Source organism: Podarcis tiliguerta (genome assembly GCF_965153285.1).
Source record: "Podarcis tiliguerta genome assembly, chromosome: 7".
NCBI classification, from domain to species: Eukaryota; Metazoa; Chordata; class Lepidosauria; order Squamata; family Lacertidae; genus Podarcis; species Podarcis tiliguerta.
Genome location: NC_139540.1, coordinates 86,117,976 through 86,131,321, shown reverse-complemented (window position 1 = coordinate 86,131,321; position 13,346 = coordinate 86,117,976). Strand labels below are relative to the sequence as shown.

Here is a 13,346-nt window from a genome sequence, read left to right as displayed (position 1 = left end):
CCATGAAAGCAGGGCAAAGCAGCACTTCCTGTTCATCTCCAGTGGAGAAACGGGAAACGCCACTCCTGGATGTGACCTTAATGTAGATGAAGTCTGTCTGTATGTGCGTAAGTGACAACGATTCTCCCTTCTGTGATTTGTACACGGGAAATTGAACACCCACATCAAACAGGTTGCTTGAGAATGGGCATAGTTTTAAGAAGCTGGACAGGTTAAGTTGGTCAAAGTAAGAAATTAAGCCAATTTCTATCAGAGCATCTAAGGTGACCTCTTACCCTCTCATACACTGAATTCCTAATAAAAATATTATTTACTTTTATAAAAGGATTATCACTCTTCCATACTGCTATACTTTGTATGTTCCTAAATTTATTGTTCTAGCCAAAGGCCATGACAGACTTGAAGAAGAAGAAGAAGAAGAAGAAGAAGAGTTTGGATTTGATATCCCGCCTTTCACTCCCTTTTTAAGGAGTCTCAAAGCGGCTAACATTCTCCTTTCCCTTCCTCCCCCACAACAAACACTCTGTGAGGTGAGTGGGGCTGAGAGACTTCAGAGAAGTGTGACTGGCCCAAGGTCACCCAGCAGCTGCAGGTGGAGGAGCAGAGACGCGAACCCGGTTCCCCAGATTACGAGACTACCGCTCTTAACCACTACGCCACACTGGTGTATTACTAAAATAATACAGGTCATACATCCATAATATAAGCCAACATCCATGATGTTAAGAGAGAGAAGTTACCAGAGACAACAAACTCAAATCCAATTTGATTTGAGATCAAACCTCTGAATTTCCACAACAATTTACAGCAATTTTATCTAACTCCCTTTCGCTGATTTTTTCAGCCCGTGTGTAGAGGGCCACTGTCTGTGTTACAAAACTATTATTGTCACTCCAAAGAAATCACATTTTCTGCTGGGGTGTGCTAGCTTGCTTGTGTGAACAAAGGCTTCAGAAAACGATCTGTTGGGTCTCTACATGAGGGGCAGGCTGGCAGATCACGAGTGATGTCTTCCATCTGAGGTCTGTCTGCATATGGGACCTTCTTGTAGTGACCATCCAAGACTGCAGGGAATCACTTGGAAATGCAGCTCAATAGAGGCATTTCTTAAGGAAACTGGTGAGAATTTGGTCAGGTAACTAGTTCTAAAATGCTCTGTTCTCAGGAATGGATATCAAGGGGGAAATTGGTGTTTCTAATTAGTTGCGGGTCCCTTCTAGATTCTATCCAGAAGAGCCAATTCCTTAGTTGACACTTATCCAAGGTTAATGCTAACCTTAGTTCTGGAAAATGATAATAGTTTAAAATCCTAAAGAAAAGACCCAAAAGGTCTTTATAATTGTGATTACTCTTGGAAAAAAAAGGAGTTGCAGTGCTCAGGTAAATACAAAGGATACTGGAGACAAACTTTTGTGTAACAGAATGGTATTGTATAAGATTGTGATGTTTCTCACATGTGCTACAAGAATAAGAAGCAAAATTTTAAAACAGGGGTGGTAAACCTCTTAAAGTTGCTGGATTACAAGTCCCATTATATCTGCCTATTAGCCGTGATGGCTGGGGCTAATGAGAGTCCAGTAATATCTTGAGAGCCACAGGTTAGGAACTCCTGTTTTAAATATTGGAGAAGTCAGAATTAATTACTAGTCAATACCTGAAGGTTGTTTCCAATCCACCAGTAAAACAGTGTAAAGTTCGCGTTTCTGGGAAAGATGATGGCTGTCAGGTTCACCTTCTGATTTTTGCCAGTAACAGGAACTACTTCTAGCTGTAATGCCTGCAGTGGAGCTAAAAAAAGTCCCTATCATTAATTAAGAAACTATTAATTTATCAAGCACTTCAGGTTCTGAAATCTTTAAACAATTCATCAGCAATATCATACTAAAGCGCTGAGACATATAAGCAATGCATTTCAAGCAAATCCCACATTGCCAACAGGTTGGGGTAAATGGCCAAAGCCAAGTGGTTAATCACTTTCCGGCAGCACTTTCTCTTGCATGCTAGAATATACAAGAAAATGGTCACTGAATTAACTCTCACACAGAATTAAATTTGAGATGCTCTTGCTTGAAAGTTCAGCATGTCCACTCATAGCGTTAAGGGACCCAAGAAATATTTGTGACACATTGAAATTTTCATCAAGAAAAAGAGAAGTGGATTTAATTATGCTTACACGTAGGAAGTAGATTCCAAAACCTTTATGAAGCCCCTCATATGCATGTTTAAGCAGCACTGAACACACCAACTTTGAAAGGCCTTTAAGGCTTCAGAGAATGGAGACTTTATGAAGTAGCTTAGCCTTCTGCTTCGAGAAAAGGAGCTGTGCAATCCCCAAAATTGACAGTTATAGTGCAACTCCCTAACCAGACTGAGCCAAAATATTGGCAGAGTCACTTTCAACACCCTATGGGACCAGAGAGCATACAAAGAGATTTTGCTTCAGCTTCAGCTTAGTGGGATGGGAAAAGTTTCTCCATCTTGGCCAGACAACCTCAGGAATTGCACATCTGAATTTCTGCCAAGTCTAGGAAGCATCACAGTTCCCTGGCTAAAAAATCAGCTTTCAGGAGGTTTTTGCAAAGATCCTTCTGTGTCCAAGACTTGGATGAAAAATAGACCAACTTCCAGGGGTGCTTTTTTGGTTAATAAAGAGAGCGGGGGGGGGGGGAGTATAAGAAGACTGCTTTGGTGCAGCTCTGCTAAGTGGGTGAGGGTGTGATATCTCTCCATCATCTGCCTGCCACCAGCTTCCTTATCCACCTCCTCTTTTAAAAGCTTAAGTCATGGTTTTGCTGGATGTCTGACCGACTAGACAATCTCTGTTCCCACACTAGTTTGATGCTAGGGCAACAAAACAGAGCATCTGATGGGCTTAAGTGTTACTGAAAGACTTTCCACACTATCTGTTTTGCACATCACCACAAAACAGACTGCACAAGAGGTACTACACTGACAAATAGTAATGTTGTAGCACCTAATGGTAGGACCTAATGGTCAGGGGTCCCTTTACCCTTTACCTAATGTTGTAGCACAGGGATCTGTGCAAAGCAGAGCTCATGTGCCACCTGTGTATGCTTCCATTGATTTCTAGCAGGTCGGCTTGGGTGCTGAACAGCTTTCAGGGATCCAGCGTACTGAATAAATGTGTCAGAGATCACCTACTAGTAGGAAGCACCTACTATGGACCTCTGGCAGTCCCTGACACACCAACACACTTTGGATTCTTAAACAAAAAGAGCACTTAGCTGGTCAAATTTAGCTGAGTCTCTGCTTCTTTCTGAAGTGACAAAAGCCTTCATTTCACAGGTTGCCAAGACTGAACTATGGCAATAGTAGTATGGCTATGACTACTTCTACTGCTACTAAGGATGTTGATGACAAAAGACTAGAGAAGAATTAAGAAAAAGAGGTAAAGACTTACACTGAACCTGAATAAACACAACTGCTTCATCTCGGCCTGCAGCATTCTCAGCTATCACTGAGACTCGGTAAATCCCGGGGTTTGCATAGCGGTGTCGTATGGGTTCACCTGTCAATGTGAGATTCACATAGATGGCCTTAACGCCATCGCCAAGGTTCAGCTGATACTTGGTGTTTAAAATATCTCCCTATGAAAAGCCAAGAACAGCAAAAATAAGAGACAGATAAAACCAAAACAAAGCCACACACACACACCTGCATTCAGCCCCATCATAAAAACTGGCACTGGGAAACAAACAGAATTAGTCATCCGGAGGATTATTACTGCCAAAAGATGATTGCTTTCATCTCTTTTAATACATAGACATTTGGAAGATTCTTAAATAAATCAGATGAAATGTGTGAGAATATTCCCTGGAATAATGCCTGTTCAGCATTCAGAATGTGGGAGTTCCTATGAATTTATCCATACTTGGCTTGGATTCAAATGTCAATGAGGACCCTCCTCAAAATGGGAATCAAGTCTTCCAACCCTCAAACTTCCTCACCACGCTCAGATCAAAATCCAAGTGTTTGGGACAGTATCATGCAGAACAACAGAAGTAAGTTAATCATCCAAGGCTCTCCCTCAGATTCAGATTTTTCTGATTGTTGTCCCCAGCTCAGGTCACTTTGGAATGTTCCCAAACCAACCTGAGGGTCTAAAAAACTGGACAGTGAAAAGTTTACATGAATTTCAAGGGTGAGAATGAATATCTGGCAATATATCTTAGTCTTATTCCAAACTCTACTAACCTGTCATATTTTGAAACACCTACATCTAAGCCAATAAACCCTCCAAACTACAAAGCCCCCGTGGGGGGTGGGGGTGGCTCAGCTGCTCCTGATCTCTCAAAATATTATGCAGCAGCCCAAATAAGGTATCTGATAAACTGAGCACAACACTAGAGAGAGATTATCTCAGAAGCAAGAAGGCCCTCTCTGCCATTGCACCAGGGGAAACAAGCCCAGTCACTCTCTCTAACATAGACTGAACCCCTTTTTGATGTACACCAGGGAACCATCAATCAATAAATACATAATCCTCCTCTTCCTCTGGAAATTCACCATTCCCACTGTGTGTTGGTTCCACTAAAATACTGGATCTTGATGAGGAATGATCCATCAAAGAATACTGCCTGAGGAGGGAATATTTATTTTCTTTTTGTTCCTTGGAAGAAGCCCCTTCTGTTTCTTTTCAGAGGGTGATTCAGCATTGCTCTAGATCAGGGATGGAAAACCCTGTGGAACTCCAGATGTTGTTGGATCCCACCTCCCACTGGCCCCAACCAGCATGGCAATGGGCAGGCATCATGAGACTCTGATACCAGAATAGTGGCTGAGGAAGCACATCTGCAGTCCCGCACCCTACACTTGGAACTGGAGTGGTTTTAGCAGCTCTTTGAGGACTACCTGCATGGGGAACCGGATCAGAACTGGTGAATATGTGGGTTCCCTTTCCCAAGTTTATGCAGCTCTGTAAAGCTTTGTTACAAGCTCCACAACAAATATAAGACCAGGAATTTGGGGTGTGCCCTATCTCCCCAGAGGTTTATATAGGGTCAGATGTCTTCTGGATGAGGATGTTCCTAGATTACACACCCTATTTTTGACTTTCCCTAGCTTATTTCACTCCGGGGCAAGGTATGCCATCCCACATGTTCCCCACCGCCACATTCCTTACACAGAAGGCAACTAGCAGTTGGCTCTTACTTCAACACTGGCAACAAGACAGCAGACTCCACTGCATTTGAGGGCAGCAGGAGACCCAGGACAGGACAGAGACAGAGAGGAGAATGGGGGAAGGACTCAGAAGGAGTAGCTATAGGGGGCTGCTGCTGCTGCTGCTACTCCTCCCTGTCCCCTCACCAACATTCCCCAACCTGAGGCAGCTGCATCATTTTAATTAATGCTAGGGTTGTCTTGCAAGCCTTTTCCAGCCTTGATATCAGGAGAGGACAGAGAGTAGGGCTGCCTGTAGCTTGCCACTCCTGCTCCATCTCAAGAGAAGAGACTCTGCAGTGTTCATAACAGCCTTGAGGGGGAAAACATCGTGGGGGAAGAAAAATAGACTGGGAGATTTCTGGAAGAAGTGATATTTGGATAATCCAAGCAACCTAACAAGGGGCCATTTTCTTCCTAACATATGTTAAGAGGAAGTTATGTGAAGACAGCAGAGGGGATTAATAGCAAGGAAGAGCTCTGCAGCAAACTTCTTTTCACATTAATTGGCCGGGCTGGATCTGGGAGGACAAGGAGTTTGAAAGGAATCTTTCCCTAGAAAGAATTGGCCAAGGTTCCCCCCACCCCCAAGTGGAAACTCTATCCTGAAAGAATAAAACACACGTCCTGCTTCCAAATGAAAGTTGATCCCAGCTGCAAGGATCATGGGCAACTCCGCTTACCCCCTAATAGGTAGGGGTGCGGTGGCTTTGCAGGACGGCCAGCACCTCCACCACACTGACAATGAAGGGCCTGATCCCTGCTGAAGCGTGAGCTTCAGTTCGTGCTCCCAGCTTGAAATCCTGCTCTGCGTCAAATTAGCCAATGGCAGACTGGCACAGAGAGATGGGCTCTCCGGGAGCGGGCTAGGGAGAACAATCAGGCTTCCCTCAGGTCCGCTCCCAGGGGATTTAAAGCAGCCCACACCGGCCCCCGACACCCAGCTCTTCTTCGTGGGATCAACCCACCACCCACTCTAGTAATTTTGCATTTACTCATTGAATTGACCTTCGTACAGCTGTGGTAGCTGTTGTATTTTCGTGGCTGGGTAGGAATTTGCCTATCAGGAGAACTGGCTATGACTTGGAGGTTTTGCCTACCTCGTAGCAATCATCACAACTTCAGCAGTTTAGGCACTGAGTGACCTTAGTCTTGATTGGAGGGGGGTTGTACCCCCGCTTTCCCCTCCAGAAACAGGGTATCCCATTAAAGGGATCCATGATGGAGTTGCTTCTGTTCATTTGCCCAGACAGTGGGCTTGGGTCTCAGTGCTCCTAGAGGCAGGGATCCCTGCAGGGATCCCCCCATTTGATGTAAGTCATAGGAATCCCTGCTGCTGGATTGACCCTGAGGTCATTTCCCATAGACAGCTCAGAAATTAAAATGCTTACTCAATGTCTATGCCAAACCACTTCATCTGTAGTCAATAAAGTTGTGGCCTGATTTGATCCCGTTCAACTGTGTGGTCTCTTTGATTGGTAGCTCAATTGAGCGGAGGAGTGGAGAGTGTGTGGCCTGGGCCTGCAATGGGTGCCACTGAGCTGCCCCAGTTAGCAAATACTAATATGGGGAATGTTTTAGAATGTGTTAAGTGTCCTGGTATTGGAACTGTCAGCACCTGGATTAATATGCCTTTTCTTCTGTGGTTAACAAATATGCAGGGTATCATGGCATTTCCCAGCTTCTATCCATTCACTAAGCAGATGGGAGACAAATATCTACAGAGGCAGGAAATTACAGTTACCTGATCTTGTTTGACAATGAAGGTGACATCTTCTCCAGGCTTAACAGCAAGGCTCTCCCCTTTGATGCTTATCTGCAGTCCTCTGGGAGCAGTCAGAGGGCACAGATGCTGAGATACGTTTTGCTGTAAATCCACACCACCCTCACATATATTAGATATAACTTTGCGATACCTGTAGAAAAAATGGAGAGCATATCTAAGTGCACAATGGGACTGTACGTCAAACACAGCATGCATCATAACTTGGAGGGATCTGATCTCTCCCCATGGATGAGGCAGGAGGAAAACAGGAAGAGAACCAGACCAAGGTAACCAACAGCACAATCCAGAAACACAGTGTTATACTGAGTGTTATACAGTGTTATACTGTGTTATACTGAGCCAGACTGCTGGTCCATCTAGCTCAGTTTTGTTCAGACTAACCAGAATTGGCTCTCTAGGGTTTCAGACAGGGGGCATTTTGACCCCTACCTGGAGATACCAGGAATTGAACCTGGGATGTTTTGCAGGCGAAGCACTGGGCTATATCTCTATTTGGATGTTATTCCCACCAAGGTCAAAGGGACTTGCTTCCACAAAAAGCCACATCCACACCATGCATTCAAAGCAATAAGATACCCCTTCAAACTGTCATGGCTTCAGCCAAAGAATCCTGGGAACTGTAGTTTGTTCAGGGTGCTGAGAGTCTTAGGAGACCCCTATTCTCTTCCCAAAGCCACAACTCTCAGAGTTTCCTGAGAAAAAGGCTTGTCTGTTAAACCAAACTGGGAATGGCTAACAGCAACCTTTCAATATCCATTTAGAAAGGCAATGGATTAACTGAAGAAAGGAAGGAAGCTATGGGGCTGCTTTCCACAGCAGAACACTCCCCAAGTACTTACCCTGTGCTGCTTCTGTAGGCCTGCCCTAAGACACAGTCCTCAGGAGGAGTTTCAGGGTGGAACCAAAAATCAGCAAAGCACGTGTTGGGCTCAGATTTTTGCAGTGCTGAACGCTCAAACCCATAATCACTACAGAACAACAAACAAGCATTAATCATGAAGTTGACTTGTCTTTACTATTAATTTGTAAAGTGTTATTTGTAGTGTACGTGGCCTGGGGAGTACGAGTACACAACTGGCATCTTTTGTAGCCCATAGGGAGGCCATCTCATGCCAAGGGTGTGAGGGTCAGCCAGCCCCCACCCCAGGGTCTCTTGTATGGCAGGAGTCTACTGAGCCCTGCAACCGGAATGCAGCCACAGTGCCCTGAGGACCCAATGCAAACAAGCTGCCTATCACCTGCAAGCTCCTTCCCAAACCCAAGCAGGCAGTGTGGTGAGTAAAAAGGCTCTGGAAAGAATGTGTGCAATGCCTCTTTCCACTAGTGTGGGCTGGCCCTACAGCACTCCATGCAGGAACAACCTTTATATAAGGGCTGGTCCAGACCTGGGCAGTAGGATTCTGGTCATGGCTGAGCCACTGTGTCCTGGGTTTCTCCCTAGTTTTTGTGGACTAAATGCAGGTGCCACCAGCTTGATCATTTGTGCTTGTAAAAGGACCATTGGTCTCAGCTGAAATATGGCTTTAGTGAGTTTCAGGCCATCACATGAGCTGAGTATGTAGCTACTTCCTGTCCTCACTCGGTCCATTTTCTGACTGACACAGGCCCAGAGCAGCTAGGAGCCAAACACAACACAATCCTTTTTCAACAAACCTTTTAAGTGTTGTTCGTTATCCTGGCCTGTATCTGTATTGGGTTTTAACTGTTCTTACATATGAAATTTGTTTCCAATTGTTTGCTGTGGAATCACTGTGAAATTCATAAATGGAATCAAACAAACAAACACAACAGCCCAACTATGGGGGCTGGGGGGCACCAGAAATTGCTTGGAGTTGTGACTGAGACACTGCCTTTTCAGTCAAGTCCTCACAGTTATGAAATGCTGTTGCAAGGAAGCTCCTCCAGGTTGAATAACTGCTCAACTTTTGGTGGGCAGTGAACACATTATGTGCGAAGGCCTTGGGAGGGAAGTTACTGCTGCTGCTGTATGTACTTCAAAATTCTACATATTTATACTTTATTTTCAAATGCCCTATATTGTTTTCAAAATCTGTCTGTAAGGTACCATGGGGGTCCTTTAGAACTGAAAGGTGGGGTATGAAGTCTTCTACGTAACTCTGACAAATACATAGGGGGGGTAGAACAGCTGGAGATATGAAGTGTTGACTATTGCTACCACCACCACATCCTCAAAGGAAAGCTAGAAATAATTTTCTCTTTCTGACCAGTGCATAACTACCACTTCTGTTAAATATTAGGGTTTTCAATAAGATTAATACAGAATATGTAGTTAAGCCGTCACAAAGACCTATAGAAAAGCTCACCATGAGAAATCAGAAGGGCTGCACTCACAAGCTGTGGAAGTGAGTGCTGATGTGAAGCTTCTTCCTTTAATGCACCACGAGGAAGTCTTCCTCTTCCGAAAACTTCTCCGCTGACCCATGATGCAGAGGTCGCCCTGAACATTGGAATGTGAACTCTCATAACTACCAGATAGGATTAAACATACAAAGGTTGTTTGTTTGTTTGTTTGTTTGTTATTTACCTACCGCCCTTCATCCAAGGATCACAGAAAGGTTTACAGTACAGTGGTGCCTCGCAAGACGAAATTAATTTGTTCTGCGAGTTTTTTCGTCTTGCGAATTTTTTGTCTTGCGAAGCATGGTTTCCCATAGGAATGCATTGAAAATCAAAGGAAACAAAAAAGGAAACAAACTTGCAAGACGTTTTCGTCTTGCGAAGCAAGCCCATAGGGAAATTCGTCTTGCGAAGCAACTCAAAAAACGAAAAAATCTTTTGTCTTGCGAGTTTTTCGTCTTGCGAGGCATTCGTCTTGCGAGGTACCACTGTATAAAAAACTAAAATACATAGCATAATGACAAAGAAAACAATGAAAACACCCACACACATTCAGTTTAAAAGGACATAGATTGTTTACTTAACCGAAGGCCTGGTGCCTAAAGAAGGTTCCCTGAGGAGAGCATTCCACAAACGGGGAGCCACCACAGAAAAGGCCCGCTCTCACGTTATCACCCTCCGGGTTTCAGGCTTTATAGGTCAAAACCAGCAATCTGAGGCCTACATGGCTTTTAATAATGCAGACTCTCTCACCTTAGCTAACAGCTAGCCAATTCTCTTTAGCACTAAAAAAAAAATTTTTTTTTAAATGGCCGACATTAGTAGAGGTAATATTTGATTTATACTAATCAGTGTTGGTGACTCCTTAATGGCCAGCTATCAACCTGAATTTTTGTCAGGCTGCTGCCAGTGACTCCTGGCTGGTTGCCCAGGAATGTACAAAGACATGGAAATGTTTCTTACCGTTTGCTTTCACTATCTACAGAGAGAGGCTATAGAACCCAGCCTCTTGGATAATGGCACTGTCCTAAGTGAATCTCCACCCCCCCATCTCCCCCACTTTCTCATTCGTCATTTGCATCCTCTCTCCTATGGGTGCTGACAAGGGCCTTCTGTCTTTGAGCTCTTTGCTCTTCTACTTTCAAGTCTTGCCGGGTTCTGGGAGATGGGGTGTCTGGAATGCTTTCTAAAGACACTTGTGTCCATCAGCTGCCCCCCCCCCACCCGATGCTTCCTCTTCCTCCTCCTCTTCTCCCATTATTTCCCAACTTTCGCCCTCATTGCCTCTGAGCTGTGACCCTTGTTGTAAATCTAAACTGTCTTTCTCTTCCTCCTCCCTGGAAGGGTCAAGCTGGGGAGGCGGTCTCCACCATTCCTCCTCTGCCCAGTCCCTGACAATTTTCTGGGAATAAACAAGACATAGATTTAGAAGCCCAAAGGGTAGGGAAAATTCTTCCCACAGGCTGGGTGGGGCTTATGAGGCTTCCCCATCTGGACTGCAACCTCCCCACAGGACAGTAATTAGGCTTGAGGAAAAGTATCTTACTGGAACCAACAAGTGGCTTTTAAAGTCTAATTACTCTAGGGGTCTGTCTAATTACTGTGGCAAGCTGGCTTTGTTTGAGGGGGGCACAGATAGGGAGGAAATGGTTAATGTGTGCTGTGACCCCTTTGGAAAATTTCCCCATAACACAATTAGGCATGAAAAAACTTCCTATTGAATCCTAGGCATGTCTACTCAGAAGTAAAGGCTGAGTTTAATGGTACTTACTCCTTAGACTGCAGTGCAGGACTGCCGCCTTAGTGTTAAATACATGAGCTGTTTTGAGCCTTGGCATCAAATGTTCCCTACTGCCCTTCCTCTACAAGAGGAGGAAATTAAAAAGTTTTCAATTGGTGTTTATAACAAACTGCAGTTTGTCTGAAATTAGAAAACTGCAGTTTTTACAGATCACAGTTAGTTAAGAAACCAAGATATTAAGCCAAGATGACACGATGACTTATTAAATAACTATGGTTTGTGCAAACCACCACAGTTTTCTGTAATTATATGAAACAGGCAACTGCAGCTTGTTATATCTAGACCATGAATGGAAGCTGTTAAGTTGTGGGTGAACATATCAGATGACACAGCGATTCTTCAAACAGCTCTTGTTTATTCACAGGCCAGAACAGAACTGAACTGAAGGGTTCAGCCAGCCTGCTTATACAGAGCTCCACTAGAATGCAACAGTAACCATTTTCTGTAACTATCCAATCACTGAACATCACTTTCAATCCCTTATTTGCATATGTGGACCTGAGTGAAAACTATCTACAGTATCCCCCTGCTGGCCCGGGTGAGAACTTCAGTACATAACACAAGCTTTACATATCCACCCTTTACAAACAAAAGTGGGAGGCAGGAGAGGAGAGGCACAGAAGCCCGGGGTTCACTCTAGTTTGTACATGTAACACTGAATCAGTCACCAGTGTCACCAGTTGTGGCAGCAACTATTTTAACTGAGGTTATACCTGTAGATTTGTCAGGTCCCATGATTCATAGTCCTCGTCGGTGCATTCTCGAGGAAAAGAAGGGCGGAAATCTACCTTCACTAACTCCCAATCTGAGCGGAAACTAATGTGTCCAAAGATTCTAAGAGAAAGATCAAAAGCTTCAGAATTAGATACCAGTTAAACAGGGGATAAAATGCAGGAGAGTAACACCAATCAATAAGTTCTATTTTGGTTGTTGGGTGTAAAAACGTACGTTGCATTTTCAGACTCTTAGTAGTCACAGTATTTTGTGTACAATTCTACGTATCAGTGACAAATTGCGTCCCTATCCCTCCCTTCACAGTGCCTGGGGACAATCAGGGCTCACCCACACTTCCGTTTGTCCCACTGATGTCACCAAGGAAAACCCATGGTTTAGCTCTGAATCAGAACAAACAGCAATCAGGGTTTTGGGAAACGGCTCTTACTCATGCATTCTAGGCAGAGGACGAGCAGAAGTGTGGACGAGTCCTTGTCACTAGGAAAGATAAACAGGGGCAAGTGGTGGCCAATGTCTCCTCCTTCCCTGCATGTATCTTTGTCATCCACAAGAGCCTTCTCTGCCCATCTCTTCAGAATTCTCAGAAGTGAGAATCTGTCTTGCCTGTGGAGGTTGATGTGATTCTTGTAACATGTATGTATACCCAGGTGTGTGCATGAGCACACGCGCACACACAAACAAACAAGGAATGTCTTCTAACTTCCAACTTTCCCCATGCAGTTTGTGTACTGGTGCAGTAGATTCTACTTACGTCATGACTAAAGTCTCATCTCCAGGCTCGCTGAGTAGGCCATCAACAAAAACGGAGATACTGGTGAAGTTATGAGTGCTCCATGTTTGGCCTTCATCGACACTAAACCTGTAAATGAAAAAAATATTGTTTCTTATTTATTGCAGGTCTCATTTATACAGAATGGTTTGAAAATAAGTACTGATCATCACCACCATTAGAAATAATTAATTAAGCCATAGGACTTTAAAAGCCCATAGTAGTTGAGTTGTGAATGTACGCAAGGAGGATGCGTGAATGTTATACAACAGTATTTTAATTCTTAGGTGCAGATTTTGCTGAGTGATTTTATTGTACTGAACCTTTTGGAGTTTTGTCTATATGCCAATAAAGGTTTGAGACTGAATGTACTGAATCCATCCCCTAAAAGTCATGGAGGAGGAAGACAGCAATGAAGGGAGAAGGTCACAATGTGTGGATGCCTATTTTGGTTGTTATCCCAGTCAGCTAAATCTCTCCACCAGTACATTTCCCTCAAACAACCATATCAGTTCTCCAAATTAGAAACTTAAAATCTTCACATTCCATTGTAGAATAGCATGTCTTGCACACTGCACCAGTAAATCAAGGACTGATAAGCCCCCCAGAGGAAAGAACACAGAATTTGCCATGCATAGACAAATTATGGTGGTTTAGTATGTACAGCAGTTTCTCTCTGAGTCACGACAGCTGAAGGGATTCAGCCTATAAAAAGA

At 44.0% G+C, this 13,346-nt stretch overlaps 1 protein-coding gene across 1 annotated transcript in view; it reads right to left on the bottom strand.

Moving 5' to 3' along the window:
• Positions 1-13,346, bottom strand: part of SORCS2 (sortilin related VPS10 domain containing receptor 2) — a 122,763-nt gene that overhangs the window by 18,077 nt on the left and 91,340 nt on the right. Inside the window, exons 14-20 of the mRNA XM_083448573.1 lie at positions 12,613-12,720; positions 11,840-11,960; positions 9,292-9,425; positions 7,807-7,935; positions 6,926-7,097; positions 3,422-3,608; positions 1,655-1,788 (exon numbers count right to left, since the gene is read on the bottom strand). Of these exons, the coding sequence (XP_083304699.1) occupies positions 1,655-1,788; positions 3,422-3,608; positions 6,926-7,097; positions 7,807-7,935; positions 9,292-9,425; positions 11,840-11,960; positions 12,613-12,720 (985 nt within the window). The remainder of the gene's footprint in view (positions 1-1,654; positions 1,789-3,421; positions 3,609-6,925; positions 7,098-7,806; positions 7,936-9,291; positions 9,426-11,839; positions 11,961-12,612; positions 12,721-13,346) is intronic.